The sequence below is a fragment of the Theobroma umbraticum genome, unplaced genomic scaffold (genome assembly GCF_002168275.2).
Source record: "Theobroma umbraticum cultivar Fairchild unplaced genomic scaffold, ASM216827v3 scaffold_44.0, whole genome shotgun sequence".
NCBI lineage: Eukaryota > Viridiplantae > Streptophyta > Magnoliopsida > Malvales > Malvaceae > Theobroma > Theobroma umbraticum.
This window is the reverse complement of record NW_018397255.1, coordinates 199,481-218,678: the sequence shown is the minus strand read 5'-3', so window position 1 is coordinate 218,678 and position 19,198 is coordinate 199,481. Positions and strand designations below refer to the sequence as shown.

General features: G+C 33.1%; 2 protein-coding genes and 1 long non-coding RNA gene across 4 annotated transcripts; 1 reads left to right on the top strand and 2 right to left on the bottom strand.

The window, feature by feature from the left end:
• Positions 1 to 36: 36 nt before the first annotated feature.
• Positions 37 to 956, bottom strand: LOC110410032 (uncharacterized). Its single transcript, XR_016350781.1, has 3 exons — positions 435 to 956; positions 188 to 323; positions 37 to 94 (listed from the first exon to the last, which is right to left on the bottom strand). It is a non-coding gene; the product is annotated as an uncharacterized LOC110410032 (long non-coding RNA).
• Positions 957 to 1,405: 449 nt separating this feature from the next.
• LOC110408821 (uncharacterized) lies at positions 1,406 to 6,760 on the bottom strand. 2 transcript variants are annotated; one of them, XM_021417925.2, is made up of 14 exons: positions 6,612 to 6,760; positions 6,415 to 6,502; positions 6,213 to 6,317; positions 5,921 to 6,018; positions 5,722 to 5,805; positions 5,465 to 5,601; positions 5,217 to 5,289; positions 5,076 to 5,121; positions 4,857 to 4,966; positions 4,429 to 4,536; positions 4,287 to 4,337; positions 3,606 to 3,667; positions 2,899 to 3,211; positions 1,406 to 2,668 (listed from the first exon to the last, which is right to left on the bottom strand). In XM_021417925.2, exons 1-14 carry the CDS (start codon positions 6,675 to 6,677, stop codon positions 1,865 to 1,867), a joined length of 2,145 nt encoding a protein of 714 aa, XP_021273600.1. In that variant the 5' UTR covers positions 6,678 to 6,760; the 3' UTR covers positions 1,406 to 1,864. The 2 variants fall into 2 exon arrangements, with proteins under 2 accessions (XP_021273600.1, XP_021273601.1); XM_021417926.2 differs by having other exon boundaries at positions 5,217 to 5,262.
• Positions 6,761 to 7,826: 1,066 nt separating this feature from the next.
• LOC110409412 (ubiquitin domain-containing protein DSK2b-like) lies at positions 7,827 to 12,217 on the top strand. Its single transcript, XM_021418747.2, has 8 exons — positions 7,827 to 8,332; positions 8,788 to 9,570; positions 9,762 to 9,973; positions 10,053 to 10,166; positions 10,442 to 10,500; positions 11,056 to 11,084; positions 11,672 to 11,761; positions 11,841 to 12,217. Exons 1-8 carry the CDS (start codon positions 8,092 to 8,094, stop codon positions 11,987 to 11,989), a joined length of 1,677 nt encoding a protein of 558 aa, XP_021274422.1. The 5' UTR covers positions 7,827 to 8,091; the 3' UTR covers positions 11,990 to 12,217.
• The last annotated feature ends 6,981 nt before the right edge of the window (positions 12,218 to 19,198 follow it).

The window sequence follows — 19,198 nt, the reverse complement described above, 5'->3', positions numbered from 1 at the left end:
AAAAAAAAAAAAAAGGAAGACGGGGTCAAACTGTAACCTGGTAATAGGTCTGTGCACTGGATCAAGCTGGTTGTTTTCAAAATTTTCATTTCTTCTGTGAAAGAAAACATCCTTAAGTGATTTTCAAGAAAAAAGAAAACAAAGAAGCAAAGAATTCAAGACACAGTAGGAGTATTGAGAGACATACTCGGACAAGCCTCTCTTATTAACAACGCAAGGATATGCTCTAGCTCCTACTAAATTCTGATTAATGACACTCAAAGCTCTTCTGTTGTGCCTAATCTCCTGCCCAAACTTTCTGCTACCCATAACTGCACCTCCTTCTTTATTCAAAAGAAAGAAAAATAAAAACCCAATGTTAGATTCTGGGGATCAACACCCATCTTCAATCTTGAACTGAAAAGAGAACTCAAACCAAAGTGATACGTATATACCTTGAAAATTTGTGGGTTTTACAAAATTAGGATGGTTGTTCTCATCAGATATATGATCCATTTTCGTTGGGTATCTGAAGGAACGAACTACCACCCCAAAAGAAGAAGAAGAAGAAGAAGAAGAACGAGGAGGAGGAAATAAAGCAAGCCCAAGGTAGCCTTTAAATCACTAAAAGAAAGAGCATTTAAAGAAGTAAACGCCCCCCAGAAAGCAGAAATCTACAGATCGAGATACAGAATGAACTTGTCTGAAAGGGAGTGAGAGAGAGAAACAAAAAGGGCAGGAGGGAGTGGGGAGAGGGGGCTCAGTATTTTCAAAAGCAACGGCTAGCTAGTGAAAAGTGACCGTTGGATCATGCGGAGAGGGATACGAGTTTCCTTGTTTGTCCTAACAACGGTCACCCAGGTTGTCATGTGGCCTGCCGCATCTGATTTCAAAATTACTAGCGATTGAGAGCCTGATTTGCTTTGCTTCTCGACAAAAACAAATGCTACTTTAATCAAATATCAAAAAACAAAAAAGTTTCCATCTTTGGGTTTGGTCACGCCGGCGGACTCAGGTTAGATTAGAGCGTGGGATGCGCTCTCTCCCACATTGGGCTTTTTTGGGGATTGGTACGGACTGCTCCAACACATCATTTACATTACATTAACTTATTGCTTACATTGAATAACCTATTAGAATCAGTAATTTCAGGTTTGAGTCATTGCTTTTCGGCATTATTTATGATTAAATTGCATGGATAAAGAAGTGTTCGCGAACTTTCTCACACATAATCTCTTTTAAATTCGTATTGATTTCTGTAAAAATCTTTAAAAAATAAAAAAAAAAACACTTTGAATGGATAAAGTTTTTTTTTAAATTGAAAAAAAAATATTCAAATCTTATTTTTTAAATATCGAAATTATAAACCAATCGATAAATCAAATGATCGCATGTTCTTTGAATAGATAAAAGATGATTAGGAAGATACACTCAAAAGAGAAAATGGCTCGCCATTCCCCTGTCAATGTCATTAAGTAGTACCATTGTCCACTGAGACCAACAGTTTGGATTGAGCAATTGATCAAAACAGAAGAGGGATTGTATACAAACATCACTCCCTAGCACAGACTAATGATTTAAAGCTACCAAACAATTTATAAGAGCAGACCATGGTGAAAGGAACCTTATCTCTACACTCAACTCTTTATTTCCGGAAGAAAAGTGAACAATATATCAATGCTTATAACCATATCAACCCATTCACCTGTCAAAATTTTGTTAAGAAATGACACTAGCATAAACCTAATCACGCAAAAGCTACATCTGCCTCTAGGATTTTCATTTTATCATACAACTTTCGTAGAAGAGAGATAATTTACTGGTCAGTTGTTGCCTCTACCTAAATAGCTGTTCTAGAAAGTGTAGCATGCAAAGAATGAAGTGATCACTTGAAGAGACTCGAAAGCAAAGTTCGACTGCCTTTCTTTTTTACTGCTTTAGGTTCATGTTTCTCAGTTTTTTCCTTCACCTCTTCCTTGCAACCTTCATTCCCTAACAGCTTTTGCCAATTAACTACGGTATCCTGGCTCAAATTATACTTGCCAACTACCTTTGTTTGTTTATTACTTACCTTCATATCCTTCTTAGCTTTCTTTTTACTATCACTCTTATGAGTATCTTCCTTTACCACTGTCCTTTCCTGATTCAGTAAATGACTTTTCTCATCTCCCGAGATGTTTCCTTGCATCAAGCTTGTCTCCTGTTCAGAAAACTTATATGCCTCTACTAACTTCTGGTGCTTCTTAGCCAAGTCCCGCAACTCCTCTTTAGCAATTTGCTTCTTTATAGCAGCATATAGTTCAGAAATATCGTGGTCACTGTCAACTGATTTTTGCTTCTTCGGCAGCCCTTGCTTGGCTTCAGGATTCAATAAGGATGGAACACGTTTTTTATCCTTCTTCAATGGAAGTTGATTATTTGCCTGAGTTTTCTCAATCACCTTTGGTTGCAGGTGGTCTTTCTCACCATAGGCTATCTGTGTTCCTTCTCCAAGGCAACCATCTTTCATTGTTTCTAAAATAATTTTGCCAAGTACATATCCTGTCTCACGTGGATCCCCTTTCCCAAGCAAGTGGTAGTTAATCCCGGGGCTCTCTCTCTGTCTTCCATTTATGAAAGATTCAATATCATCTACCATCAGGTCAAAAATTTTAGCAGCATCTCTTGCAGTTTTCTTTGGCACAAACACCTGGACAAACACTTAATTTACTTAAAAAGGATACATATACAAACACGTATGTTTTGCAGAATAATGCAAATTTTTTGGTAACAAACCAAAATAGTCCATTCACAAGCAAATCAAGGCATGATTGAGGGGCATTCTCTGATGGCAGGCTAAATTTACATCACGAATGAAAAACATGAAATACATCTCACTGGTAAGCAACACTAAAAATTTCAATGAAATAAGGCACTTACCAAACCAGAGCATGGGGATAACGGATATCTGGACATTGATTCAAATAGACTGCTTGTTTCAGTTAAGGCACATACAGAATCTTGCACCAGAGATGCAAACTGAGAAACTTCTTTGGCGAGGTCTTCGTCTGATTTAGTCTCAGAAAACCCTGAGACTTCAGGTACAAATTTAACCCCCACTTTAGTATGTTCTCTTGAAAATTCAACACCTTCCTTCCACTTTCCATGATACAGGACAGAGGCAAATGTCCAGACTACAAGTGCATCTTGAGGGTTGTTTACCAATGCCAGGTGAAAAATCAACAATCCAATCCTGTCCTATGCAGCAAAAATGATCAGCATGAACATCTCAATTATTGAAATACATAATAACGTGCAAATCCACTGACTCGATGGCCCATCCACCAATTCCTTGGATTTACATATTAATAATAATTTCCACCCTTTTTTTAATGTGAACCATCATATGCTGTACTAAAATATTTCCACAGACATTTAAGCTCATTCCTCTCAGCAGTAATATTGTCGATTCAATCTGCCTACAGGTTTTAAATTTTAACATGTAATTGCCAAACTGCCTAAAATTCAACAAAATACAAGTCTTAACCGCTCTTTACAATAGAGCAAGTTTTTGTTGATAATGACATTAACAAAGTTGAAGTCTTATGATGTTCTATGCTTGAGAAGAAAAAATACGGGTAACTCACCATAGACTGCTATCAGCAGGATGATCACAAGAAACCAACTTATCCAAATTGAAGAACAATTTCTGCCAAAAAGAAAATGACAAAAGTATCAGGAAGTAAAACTGTCAAAGCCAAACTTGTCATGTTTGAAAGACCTTATGCAAGTTCATAGACATGCAAGCCAATGGAAAGCATCTCACTCCTTTGAAAATTGCCATATTGAATTCTCAGTTTCATTATGGACAGGAATTATCACTTTAAAAAAATTTCCCCAAATTATATCAATTTTTTATGTTAAGCATTCCAAACCAGTTAAGCATATAATTATTATCTAATAATTTAAAATTTTATTTTGCAGGTAACAAATAATTCTTAAATTGTTAGCAGAACTGACAAAAGCATTCAGATTTATCATTCTATAAGAGGATAAATCTTATCTTTCTAGACAGGTATCAGTATAAACTTACTCGGACTATGCAGACAAATCCACCAATATCTCCAAATTACTTTGAATTCAGAATACTTTTAACATTGAGTATTTATATTGTCCCAAAAATAGGTAGACAGGCTTGATAAAGCCAACTTGGATTGCACAGCAACCAAAACCCACATAAATTCCTCCAAGTTACAAAAAAGGAGTTTCTTCATCAATAAAGTTACAAATACAAAAACAATTTGCTTTTTATATGAAGCCAAGCTCACCATCAGCATCATGGAATTCTGGGCGGATTTCTGCTGATTAATGTATGCTGCCTGTGAAGAAAACAAATCTCAGATAACCTCTCTGATGAGTAAAAGCAAGAGATTAAATTATGTACAACAACAAGCTAAAAAATGGGTGAACCTGAAATGGAAGTAAAATATTCAGCAGGTTAAATCTCTGGAGCAAGTAGATGGAGGACTCAGCAGCTCCATAAGACAGCATGTAGTTCAGTTCCAACATTAATCTGAACTGGATAAATGAAGAACATTATAGTGGTAAGTATCAAGAAATATATTAATAACATCACCTTAATTTTACCAAAAAAAAAAAAGATCCAAAGGCAAAGGGTTGTAAATTAGCCTCCGTGCATAACAACATATGCTATGGAATAAGGAAGAAACCAGTGAAGAGGATAACAACATCTCTCCCATGGATGAGAAAATGTGAATGGTACAAGAAAGGGACAAGAAGACTCACTAAGGAAAAGATGGAGAGAGACAGAGAGACAGAGAGCTAGTGGAGAAGACAGATTAACAGCAGGATAGTCTCAACTAATATTTCTAAAGTACCTTATCTAAACCCTCAATGGAGGATGAAAGATTGTGCATTGCACTCTCAGTATCCTTTGAAAATGACAAGCCTAGACGAGCCGCAATTCTTAAGCCCCGGAGAATTCTTGCTGCACAAGAAAAATTGCTGTAATTTTCAACTAGGGTCCCATAATGGAGCAGTCATTCCATCCAAATGTCTGATAAGAGATTGCAGACAGGAAAGCTAGAATCACCTACCACTGTCCTCTTGAAACGACAGATGAGCAGGGATTATCGTCTGTAACTGAGTCAACATCACCAAACAGATGAGGAAAAGGGGAGATATTAGTTTAGGTTATGAAACATATAAATTTGTTATCAGCAAGGGTGGAGAATCACCTTTAATGACTTCAGGTCTGACATTCCATTGTTGTAATCATAAATCCTAAATGTAAAAGGATCAAAAAATAAGCTGCATCCACAATTTCAAATAAAACCCTTATAAATTAGATGGTTTCAAACTCAACGTCGATTGTAAAGAAATGGTGGAGGAAGGTCCTTCACAAGCTAGCAGTAATATATGGATTATAATAATTTTTTCATGAATAAGCATGAATATATATTTATATATATATGGAAACTAATACCTATTGATAGTGAAGTCTCGATTCATGCTATTTCTCCAACGGATTAAGTCTTTGTCATCACATCCATTTGGGATTAAAGATGATAAAGCTTTTGCTTTGTCTTCATCATGTTTTGCCACTGTCTCAAAACTTGATACCTATTAATACATACAAATTCAAAATTACATATTAAGAAACTTCCACAGACTATCGAGGAAGTTGTAATTCAGAAGAAATATCATGGAAAGTTTCTTATAGTACTAAACCAGGAAACTGACCTCAATTACAAAACCTTTAATATGCACTCTGCATATTGGAAATCTTCGTCCAACAATCTGTGCACGATGAAATTTCTTCTTAATCTGTACCAAGATATTACAAAAGCAACAGAAAACATTGTACATCAATCCACATTTCCCTAGAAATTCAGGCTAAAGAATGGGGAATGAGAAGAAAACAAAAATATTGAGACCAAACCTGTTTAAGATTAGCAGTGGTAATTACGTCAAAATCTTTAGGTATTCTTTTTAGTAGTAAATCTCTAACACAGCCGCCAACTAAGTAGGCCTCAAAACCTGAAATATGTAAGACAAGAAAACTATTGAGCACAATCAAGTATTGATTTTGATACAAAAATGTGACCAAGTGAGCAAACTAGACCTGCAAAACACACTTAGTTGAAAGACCCACTTGCGTTTTAAGCTAAGAAACGTACATGAACTAGGCTGAATCTTGTTAGTAAGACAAATGGGCAGTTAAAGATGATCACCTTCTTTGTGGAGAGTGTTCAAAACAATCCAGGAGGGAAGCGAAATCATAGAACCAGTTATTCCCACCTTGCTTGCTTGAATCTTCTTCCATTTTGACGCGTCAACTACATCATTATTAATAAGAACCCAGGGTTAAGTTCTGATATAATGATGGAAGAAAAAAAGGCTAAACAGAAAGTTAAATCAGACAAAGAGAGGTACTTGGATGAAGTGCAGGATTAGGCGCTGGAGCCATTTCAGAATACAATTCAGCTTGGAAACCTCTTTCACCTAATGTTTGCTTGCACCTCTAAGCCAAAAATAAAAAACAAGTAAGATTCGGTTTTGTTGAAAAGATATTCGACGAATTGCCTTAAACAAAAACGAAAACAAAGAAACAAACAAGAACATGGGGTAACCTGAAAGCGAGGTAATGATTTGAGACGAGAGGAAAGGAAGGTTTTGCTTCTCAACAAAATCGCCATGTATAGCTGAGAAACATGGTGCGCGGCGTTATATGCCCGCTCTGCTCCAGCTCCTGCCCGACTCTTTCTTGTTTAAGGAAGGGTTCTCGTGGTCATTTGCGAAAGCCGTATTTCATTTTACATTTTCATTTGAAAATGATTGGGCTTAGGCCCATGGCTTCAGATGTGGGAAACTAGTATTCTTGAGCCTGGACTACCCCAATAGGCCCAACTAATTTAATTGTTGTTGTCAATTTATGAATTTGATTTTTTTTATACACCTTATTGAATAAAAATATTTGTTTATTAATTGATTTTATGAGTATATCAACATAGACCAATATATATATATATATATATACACACACACACATATATATAATTGATCAATATTTAAATTATAGCTCAATTGGTTGGGTCAAAATTTTAATGAATTGAACTGTGTTGATTAATTGAACGTTAAGTCATATTTATTTTGAATAAGTTGAATTTATCTTTCTAGATAAGATTACTTTTGTAGCATTTATTGTTTACCTTATAGCAATTAAATTCGAGTTAATATTATCACCTTTGAAAGTAAAATGATATGACTTTTCGAGTTAATTATGTATTATTTCTAAACTATAAAAATAAGCTAACTTTTAAATAAAATCTCCAATTAACCTAGTAAATAATTTTAATTATTTTCTAATACTTTTCATCAAACGTTTTTTAATACATTCACTTATCACTATTATTTACATATAAAATTCATAATTAATAATTAAAATTTGTTAATGCAATCTATTATTATAAATAAAGAGACTCGAATCCACCTCATATAATTAAATTTCAAAGTCTTCTTCTGATACTCTATAATATATTTGTTTATCATTATTATTTAGGTATAAAATTCATAATTATTAATTAAATTTTATTAATACGAAGGATGATAAATAAATATATAGTATTATAAAATAAATGGATGAGGGTTAGGAGGAACTAGACCTAAGCATTTTTCTTGCAATGTGAGACAAAGAAGCCCAGCTTGCAAAGTTGTCTCTCAACTTGTAATTTGTGTTTGGAATTAAGATTAATTAGTATAATTAAATCTCAGGCAGATTCCTCGACCACATCAGCTTACAACTTAATACTTTCCCTGCTTAGGTGGGCAAAGTCACCTCCTCCCGGGCCCCTCATTTGTTTTTATTATTTTATTCATAATAAACAAATGCTTGTTCCTCTTTCTCTTTCTTTCTCTTTCTTCAGCAATGCAAACACAATCTCTGCTCAATCTCTCTGTTTAATCCACTTTTTTTTTTAATTTCCAGGATTGGGTTTTTTGTATAGTAGTTCTTTGATCGATTGAGAAATTTTTTCCCTTTTTTTTTTGCTTTTTTGTTTGATTAAAGAGTGTCGAAGGGGGCCTCCCAAGTTGGGAGGGGTGAGAAAGACCATGGGAGGAGGTGATAATAGTGCTGCTACGGAAGAGGTGAGTCAAGCCAACGACGGAGATGGAGTCACCGTCAACGTCAGATGCTCAAACGGCTCCAAATTCTCCGTTCAGATCAAGCTGGATTCGACCGTCGAGTCCTTCAAGGCACTGCTGGCCAGCAAGTGCGATATCCCCGCCGATCAGCAGCGTTTGATTTACAAAGGCCGGATCTTAAAGGACGATCAAACTCTTCAAAGCTACGGTACGTCAATCCATCCCGTGTTTTCCTATTTTAACCATCTGTATTCATTCATTTGTTACTTCGTTAGAATTCATTATAGTTTTGTTAATGTCCAACTTTCATTTGGGAGCTAAAAACTTTACCTGCTTTTGGGATTATTGATGCATTGGATGCATAAATGGATAAAGTTACTGAATTCATTGTTGATCCCCCAAATATTGGATAAAGCAAAAGCATTTTAACCCGTATTCTGAATTGAATGTTTGGAAACTAATTCCCTCGGAAGTTTTGTTATAGTTCGTGTGGTTGAATAATCCTTTATTAAGTTAGGTTCACTTTGGTCGGGGGTTCCTTGCCCTTTTAGCTCTGCACCAAGGTTTGAGAAGATAGGAGATTAATTGACTGATATCCAATATGTTAATTCCTCTAGTTATGCCTTCATAAAGGTTGATGGTATTTTCAATTTTATAATTTAGGTTTGGAGGCAGATCACACTGTCCATTTGGTTTGTGGTTTTGCACCAACACCAGCACCACCGACAACAACAACCAATGCAGCTGGATTGAACGCATCTGGGGCTTCAAACACCACTCAAACAAATGCAAGGACTGTTGGTTCAAATGAAGCTGATGCACTAGGAGGGGCTGGTCTTGGGGCTTCACTTTTTCCTGGTCTTGGTCTCGGTGGCTTAGGTGGCAGTGCTGGTCTCTTTGGAGCTGGGCTTCCAGATTTTGAACAAGTGCAACAACAATTGACTCGAAACCCGAACATCATGAGAGAAATAATGAACATGCCTGCTGTTCAGAATTTAATGAATAACCCTGAGATAATGCGAAGCTTGATCATGAACAATCCTCAAATGCGAGACATCATTGACCGAAATCCTGAGCTTGCACACATACTTAATGATCCAAGCACTCTCCGTCAAACACTTGAAGCTGCAAGAAACCCTGAGCTCATGCGTGAAATGATGCGGAATACAGACAGAGCAATGAGCAACATTGAATCATCACCTGAAGGGTTTAACATGCTTCGCCGTATGTATGAAACTGTTCAAGAGCCTTTTCTGAATGCAACCACAATGGCTGGGAATACTGGAAATGATAGCGCAAACCCATTTGCGGCCCTCTTGGGAACTCAAGGAGGAAACCAAGCTAGAGATGGATCAACCAACCAGTCCACACCCACTTCTGCAACTAATGCCAATTCTCCTGCTCCCAATACTAATCCACTACCAAACCCTTGGTCTTCTGCTGCCAGTAAGCTCTTGCTTTCTTGCAACTTCTTGCCTTTCCATTCTTCAGAATGTTCTACTTTTGATGCAGTTATCTGTGCTATAGTTCTGCTGATTTGCTCTCGGATGATGATTTATATGTTATAGTTCCCAGTTTGAAAAAATGACATAGAGAACTATTACCAATAAGCTATTGATTGACTGAAAATCTGGCAGCTGGAGGTGCCCAAACTAATACAACAAGGTCAAATGCTAGTGCGGATGCTAGGCCACAGGCACCTGCTGGGTTAGGTGGTCTTGGTCTCCCAGAGTTCGAAGGCACGTTTGGTGCTATGCAGGATAGTAATATACTGAATCAGTTGATGCAAAATCCAGCTATTTCACAGATGATGCAAAGCCTCTTGTCCAACCCTCAATACATGAACCAGGTGTTAGTTTATCTTGTATACTCCTTTTATGAGGGCTTCAGGGTAAAGTTTTCTGTTTCCTGACATTGCCATTGTTCAGGTTCTTGGTCTTAATCCTCAACTCCGGAGCGTTCTTGATTCTAATTCTCAACTAAGAGAAATGATGCAAAACCCTGAATTTCTTCGTCAGTTGACTTCTCCTGAGACGATGCAGGTAATTTTATCCAGTCTGCAGTTTATACCCTCTCATTCACTTGCATGAAAACATATAGAAGTGTGTTTCTATTTACCAGCAAGTTCTTCTGCATGCAAAAGTAAATTTGAACTATTAAGAGGTTGTTGCATAACCTGATTTGATTTTTCTATTTGACCATAGTTACCTTTTCACTTGAAATGTTCTTTCTAAGAATGTTGTTAAATTTAGGATATAACATAAATGTTTGCACTAGGAAGGTTGACATGTTATCATTCTGGTTTTTTCTCTTGCAGCAACTATTGACTTTGCAGCAGTCTTTTCTTTCACAACTTACTAGGCCACAATCAACCCAGTGAGTGGCATGATTGTTTTCCTTGTTTCCTTTTGAATTAATTTTTCTGCTGAATAAATCAAAATTTCATATCCTTCAATTCTATGTAGTTTGCACCACTCATTTGTTTTTTGAGAAAACGTTGGTATTGTTGTATATAGTTTTATAAACTTTTTGAACCATGCCCAGTTTTTTTTTTCCCAAAGGGCGTGATATTGGCACATTTTATTTTGAAAAGCAATTTTAGATTACTATTTACAAGATGAAATATTCAGAAACCTGATTGTAGACATGATATGAATATCATTTTCTTGTAAGCATTTATGCACTATTTTGAAACTACTAAATAATAAACAAATAGTATTTGAGTGCTAGAATGGGAAAAAAGAAAATGCTTGAGAACAAAATGAAATATTATCAAAGCAATTGGAGTCTCAGTTTAAAAAATTCGCTAACAGATGAGGGATTCTGAAAATGCTGGTATCCTTGCATTAGTAACCAAATTATACCTGGATTTGTGTGAAGCATTGATTTTTGCTAATGGTTTTTTTCCCTAAATCTGCTCTTCTCTTGTAGGGAACCTGCTCAGACTGGTGGAGGTGCAGGTATAGAATTCATTTTATCCGAAATCATTTTGCTTTTTGTTATGAGAACTGTGGTTTCTCTGTCACTCTTACTGGTTTAAGGGCTCTTTGCATACGCAAATCAGACTTGTTCTGATTAGCGATAACTAGTACTGTATTGTTAATTGAAATCAGCACCATCATATAATGAGTGATATGGTTTTGTTTAATCCTCTTTCCATCTATAAGTTTCTAGGCGCTCAATTTTATTTCATTGTTATTAAAGAGTTTGACTACGATTTGGTTACTAACTAATAGTGAATTAAGAATTCAAAATTGTGGAAGTTGGATGATGTGAGTTTATAATCTTATAAAGATTTTACACGGTGATAGTCATCTCATCTCATCTGACGCGGGAGCATCTACGATTCTATTTAATTTTAAATAAAATCCTAAATCAACTATGCTCCTGTGTCATCATCCCTCATAGTGGATGTCTTCCAGATTTTAGTAGCACCATCTATGCTCACTGTGCTTGTTCCAATTCAACAAAATGGCGGAGAGACAAGAAGTAGTTAAAATTATTTAGATTAATGGGTACTAATTTTATAATCTTAATATGTTTTCAGGAACGCTCAACAACATGGGGTTGGAGGCACTGATGACCATGTTTGGTGGACTTGGGGCTGGCAGCTTGGCTGTTCCTAATAGATCTGATGGTTAGTGTTGTCAGTTTTTTATTTGGCCCTTTCACTTTATATGTTGCCCCACTAATTAACAGATATTCCTTCATATCAGTACCGCCAGAGCAACTATATGCCACCCAGTTGTCACAGCTTCAAGAAATGGGTTTCATCGACACTCAAGAGAATATTCAAGCATTAATTGCCACTGCAGGGAATGTTCATGCTGCAGTGGAGCGGTTATTGGGAAATTCTGGTCAGTAGTCTATTATCAATATTTATTTATGTCAAAATTTGTCAGTTTAAACATGAGTTGTATTCAAGCCCTATTTCTGGAAGGAATAAGTTTTAGATTAGGATAGAAGGGCTTGGAATTAACCGGTGTATTTCTCTTCCTAGAGAGGCCAGTCAGGCGTTTAAGTGTCTTGTACATACTCGGACATTAAGATGGGTCATATGAATTGGCTGTTAAATTTGTTTAGTACCTAAAAATCATATCAATGGTCCATTTTACCTTGAAAGAAGTAGCTGATGAGTCAATGAGTTGTAGCACATGTTCACTCTGTAAAATGGAAATTGCCCCAGCATCTGTTCCCTCTGTGAGATGGGTCATATGAGCTGTAGCTGATGAGTCAATCTGCAAATATTCATATCAATGAGTTGATGCTTAAAGAGAGGAAGAAAAGCGTCATATATATTTGCAAATTCCAGGGGAAGAAAGGATGCTGGCTTTTAGTTGAGATCATTCTGGAAATGAAGTCCTCGAAGTCAAACAGTAATATCTTGGCTTTGGGTTCCTCAATCTTTGCATTTCTCATATAAAAAGGTCTAACCCACAGGCTATGACGTGCCACCAATGACAAAAAGATACGCAGGTATTAGCATTTCATATTATAATTAGTAGCAGTACTCCCCCTCCTTCGGTCTTCTTTTTTTGCTCTGAATTTTACGGAAATGAATATAAAAATTTTAAGCTTGATTTTTTAATTAAATTTTGAAAATGTTTTATAATATAAGTGATTGATGCTTTTTAATATTAAAAACTAAAAAAAATCACGACGAATAAATTTATAATACAAAAAATGTGAGTAAAGGCCCATAAAAGAGAAGCCCAATAAAGGAAAAGCCCAAGAAGCTTTCAACTATATATATATAAAACAAGTCGAAATTCGTTTGGAACTTTATGAGTTGAATCATTGAAGTTCATCCCAATTTGAACTAAAGCGGAAGAAGAAGATGACTTACTAGGACACCCCAATGTTGTACAATGACAATATCCAATATATATATTTACCCTATTTTAATAATATCCTCTTCAATCCTGTATATTTATACATATGCCAAAAGAAATAGATCTATTTGTTGTTGACTTAAATAGATTGTGTATTTAATTTGATGTACAATAATTTTGAAAATTATATATGCTATCTAGTGTTATACTTATTCTTTTCTCGAGTTAATTAAATGATTCTATACAGAGAAAAAAAAATTATCCAAACAAAGTTATGTGTATAAGGAAATCAAAATCTAGAATAAAAAAGTGATCGATCATACCGTAAACATTATAGTAATATGCATATCACCATCATCATCTCATATTGAGTTTGCATTAAATGATATAATTCTTTTAATGATCAGACGTTATTAGTTAAGATCGTTTGCAGTTAAGGTTATGATACTAACTTCTTTCCTTCCAGTAAAATCATAGCATCATCACCATTGAGCTTTTCTTTCCTATTGTATGTAAATCTGACATTCTTGATCAAATGCTTAAGCAAGGGAGTAAATGATATTTGTAATCATGTATATGGCGGACACAATATTCAATACACATATTTATCCTATGTTAGTAATATCTCATCCAATGTGTATATTTATACATATTTACAAAAACAAAAAGATTTGTTTGTCATTAACTTGAAGCTTAGAAAAATTATTAAACTATATAAGAAAAATTATTGATTAATTTTCATTAATCAAAATATTATTTATTATTTTTAAGTCTACATGACGTTAATGTAGAAAGTAATAAATACCACATGAACATGTTATCATCCCACATCAACTTGTCACATTATCTTTCACCATGACATGTTAACATGTCATGTTAGCGACATATGGTATAGAATGAACAATAGTATTTTGATTAAATTAATAATTAATTATAAAAATTTATTTGACTCAAAATAAAATTGTACGTATTTGATTGAGTGCAATAAAAGAATAAGAATATTTAAAATTTTTTGAATAGTTTATTTAGGGGTGTTTTTAAATATTATGTGTTTTTTATATTATAGATTTATTTTTTGTGGAGTTTTCTTTTCATATTAAAAAGTATTGAACAACTATATTATAAAAGTTTTTTCAAAATTTAATATAAAATAAATCAAAATTAAATTTTTTATATTAATTTCAATAAAATTCAAAGAGAAAGAAAGATCAAAGGAGTACTAGTGTTTTTCACTAATAATATGTGTAACAATTGATGGTATTTGAAACGCTAAAACATAAATCAAAAACAAAAGTCAAAAGACTATTCAAAATCATGGTGGTGATGTGGGCTAGTCATTATATCGTACAGTAAAGGTGAATTAAGATTCATCAAGATTCTATTTAATGTGTTTGGATTAATAAATTTATTTTTTTTAATTTGATAGGCTTCGCATATTAGTTTAGAATTTATTTATTGAGCTTGACTAGTAATATACTAATCATAGTGGCTCTAATTTTATCAAACAATTTGAAGAATAAAACTATTTATTAAATAAAAAATTATTTTGAGAACCATTAAAAATATATATAATAAATAAAATTATATTAAAAAAATACAATTATTTCATTCTATCAATTTTTTTATATAACCTTATTATTTAAAGTTTACAGCCTATATGTTAGAATCCATTGATTATTCTAAATAAAAAATAATATATTGATGAAATTTTAAATAATAGTGTATCACGACAATTTATGTTTGAAAATTATATAATAATTTATATATTTTTAATATTAAAATTATAAAAAAATAAAATTTACATAACAGAAAAAAAATATGATAAATAGAAGATAGAATCCACGTATCATATTATAAAAAAGAAAAAAAAATATGATTAATGGTTAGTAAAAATTTGTGAAAAAAATTTATAAAGATTTAAAACATATATATGAGTAAACAAAATAAAAATAAAAATAATATAAATTGAAAAACATAAAAAAACTTTAAAATTGATTCAAGCATAAAAAATTATTTTATTATTCTTTATTTGTATTAATTATTAAATAAATAATTATTTTAGGTGAGTCATTAAGTAAATTTATAAAAAATAAAAAAATTATACAATATGTAAAAAAATATTAAAATTAGGCTCCAGCCCCGGGCTCGGGTACGGGCGATCGCGACTTGAAGGGTGTCTACCGCCTCAGACTGTTCTTGCTGCTCCTCAGCCTCTGTGGAGAATTCCTCCTGGGCAGATTCAGTGGGTCTGTTGATGCGTACTTTGAAAGAGAAATGAAATTAATGTTTCACTCCATCTGGCAAAGGCAAACCACTGTGTGTTGGAAGAGCAAGCCCTGGGGTGCATTTATAGAAGGGTTTGGACACGCTGACGGTTAATTCTTTGTGGGAGATTTTCTTTATAAGTAAAGCACTGAAGAGGTAGCCATATATTTTCTTGGCGAAGGGAATATGAAATATTTGGACGGGATGCGATGGTCGAAAATTCAGCAGGCAGATACGGACATCTTTCTCACCTTTCCATGTATTAAGCAACCTCTAAGGGGAGAGTAGCTAACCTTGCTAGCTGTACTCATCCCAAGAACCCTGCATCTGCTTGCATAATGTATTTCATGATGAGGCGTTTACATGCGTTTAATGCCCATGGTGCCAAGTAAGGTGTTTCACAATGAAGACAGGGAAAAGTTTGTTGGAAAGCTTGGCCATAGACGAACATATATTAGTCTCGCCTTTACAATGCAGTAGGAGAAAGAAAGCTCATGGTGATGATGCTGTGATTTTGTTGGATTTACTTCCTTACAAAGGAAAGAGTTTGTTATGACTAATAATCTTCTTTTTTTTTTTCTTCTCATTCAAATATTTAGATTGTATTAATAATAAAATCGTTAACATAACAAATGAAAATAAGTATATAGTTTTTCTTTTTAAAAAAAAAATTCGAAATGACAAAGGTAACCATATATGTCATTATAAGTTGCATAAAATATGAGATGACAATGATAATTATATATGCTACTATATCATTTACGGTATAATTATTATATCAAATTTACATCTTAACTTTTAAAAATTTATGTATATTCAAAGATAAATTAATGTCCTTTTCGTAATCAATCTACATTTTACATAAATATATATATAATTTTTTTTCTTCTAAAAACGGGTTCTGATTCTAAATTTTAATTTCTTTATATGTATGACTTTGTTTTTGATAAATTTGTTTCTTCTCGAGTAAAGGATTAAGTATAAAAAACTAAATAACATATATAATTTTCAAAAATCACAATACATTGAATTAGAAATATAATCTATTTAAGTTAATGACAAATGGATCATCTTTTTTTCGTGCATATGTATAAATATACACATTAGACAAGATATTACTAAAATAGGGTAAATTGTTTCGTCATGTATATGATTAAAAGTATTATTTACTCCCTTGTTTAAGCATGTGATCAAGAATGTCAAATTTACATGCATTACAAGAGAAAAAGTGAAGGGTGATGATGTTATGATTTTACTGAATTTACATTCTTTCAAGGAAAGATTTTGGTATCTATAACCTTAACGAATAATGATCATAACGAATAACGATCTTAACTAATAACGTCTGATCATTAAAAGAATTTTATCATTTATTATAGACTTAATATGACATGATGACGGTAATCATGTATATTACTATAAAGTTTACAGTACAATTATTATACCAAATTTATATGTTAAGTTTTGAAAGCTTTTTTTTGTTTGATGTAAATTAATATTACTTTTCTTAATTAATCTACATCAACTATTTATCTAATTTTTTTCTTAAAATGGGTTAAGTAATTAATTGATAGGTTTACTATTTTGATTAAGTCAAGTATTAGTAATAAGGGTTTATTTTACTTAAAATAAAAATATAAAAACTTGATTTAACAGAATAAAAGAATAATGATTTATTAAATTTTTTTGAATATTTTAAAAACTTTCTTAGATATTATGTCTATTTAAAAATAAAAATTAAAACCCAATAAAAGAAAGGTCCAATAAGCTTTCATCCATATAAAAAGTGTTTAGGAGAAACAACTAAAAGGCCCAATAAAACAAAGTTATTATAAGGCAATAGAAAAATGATTAGTTAATTATTTAACCCGTGTTAAGAAAAAAAAAAGTTAGATACATACTTAACGTAGATTAAATAAGAAAAGTAACATTAATTTATCTTCGATCAAGTATAAGTTTCTGAAACTTATGATACAAATCTTGTACAATAATTATATTGTAAACATTATAGTAATATGTATGATTATCATTGTCATCTCAAATTTTATGAAACTCATTTTGAGTTTATATTAAATGATAAAATCCTTTTGACGATGAAATGTTATTATAATTAACATTATAATACCTAAATCTTTTCTTGAAAGAAAATGAATTCAATAAAATTATGACATGATTATGTTATTATATCACATCATCATATTAAATCAACATACTACGTCATCATTCATTATAACATCTCAACATACCACATCATCAACGTCATGCGATATAAAATTATTAATGATATTTTGATTTAGTCAACAATTAGTCATAATAACTTCTTGTACTTAAAATAAAAGTATAGGGGTTTATTTAGTTCAAAATAAAAATAAAAGTGCTTGATTGAATGTAATTAAAGAATAATAATTTATTTGAGTTTTTAAAATAGTTTAGGAGTTATATATATATATATATATATTATACTTTAAAAAAGTTATGAAAACCAAGATACGTATATAAGGAAATCAAAATCTAGAAAAAAAAAAGTGATCAATTTATTGTTCAACCTAGTTTAAGAAGGAAAAAAGATATATGTTCAAGTATAATAATTATATTATAAATATTATAATATTATGTGATTACTGCCGTCATCTCATATTGAGCTTACATTAAATGATAAAATCTTTTTAAAGATCAGACGTTATTAGTTAAAACCGTTATTAGTTAAAGTTATCATGCAATAACGGAAATCCATCACCATTGAGCCTTTCTATCCTAATACATGCAAATCTGAACATTCTTCTTCACATGCTTAAACAAGTGAGCAAATAATGTTTTTAATCATGTACATGACAAAAACAATATCCAATAAACATATATACTCTATTTTAATAATATCCTATCTAGTGTGTATATTTATACATATATATACGAAAAGAGAAAGGCTTATTTGTTATTAATTTGAATAGATTATGTTTTTGATTTGATGTATTATAATTTTTGAAAACCATTTTTTTCTTAAACTCATTCAATGTACATTAATTAAATGATAAAATCCTTTTTATGGTATGAGGTTGTTATTCAAGGGTCATGACAACAAAATCCTCACTTGAAAGGAAGTAAATCCAGTAAAATCATATATAGCATCCTCACTATTTACCTTTCTTTCTCCTAATGCATTGTAAATGTGAGCTTTGTGACAAACTTTTCCGTGTCTTCATTGTGAAATCACCTGCCCTTACTTGCCACCACGGGCATTAAATGCATGTAAATGCCTCTGGATGGTATACATTATGCATGCAGAGTGGCAAGGGAGTTTTTCCTATTTTTTGGATATACTCTCCATTAAAGCTACTCATATACATGGAAAGGAAAGAAAGATCTGTATGTCTGCCTGCTGAATTTTGAAATACCGCATCCTGTCCAAATACTTCATATTCCCTTCGCCAGGAAAATATATGGCAACCTCGTCTGTGTTTTATGATATAAAGAAAATCTGCCAAAAATGCTTAGTGAGCTTATCCCATTCCGGGCCCAACATGTCATTCCGTAGTCATCAAACGCCATGTTGTAACGTTTAGTTTTGCGTCTGCAAGAAACGGGAGGAAACTCCACGAGACGTCAGCTTTTGATATGTGAAAAGTGCTACGTGTATGGCTCAAGATGAACACTCACCCCTCTACTCGAGTGTAGAAGAATTAACCGCCAGCGTATTTCCAAACCTTTATATAAATGCACCGCAGGGCTTACCCTTCCGACACCCAGTGGTTTGCCAGAACGAGCGAAACATTTCATTTCTCTTTCAACGTTAGCATGACCAAACCCTCAGGAACCGCCCAAGGGGAATTCTCCGCAGAGGAGGAGGAGCAGCAAGAATCGTCTGAGGAGGTAGACAGCCTTCAAGTCTCCCAGGGTGCCCGAGAGAGGAGTGCAGGGCAGATCATTGAGACCATTGTGACGCAATCCGAGAAAGGTGATGAAGGAGACAATGCGAAGAT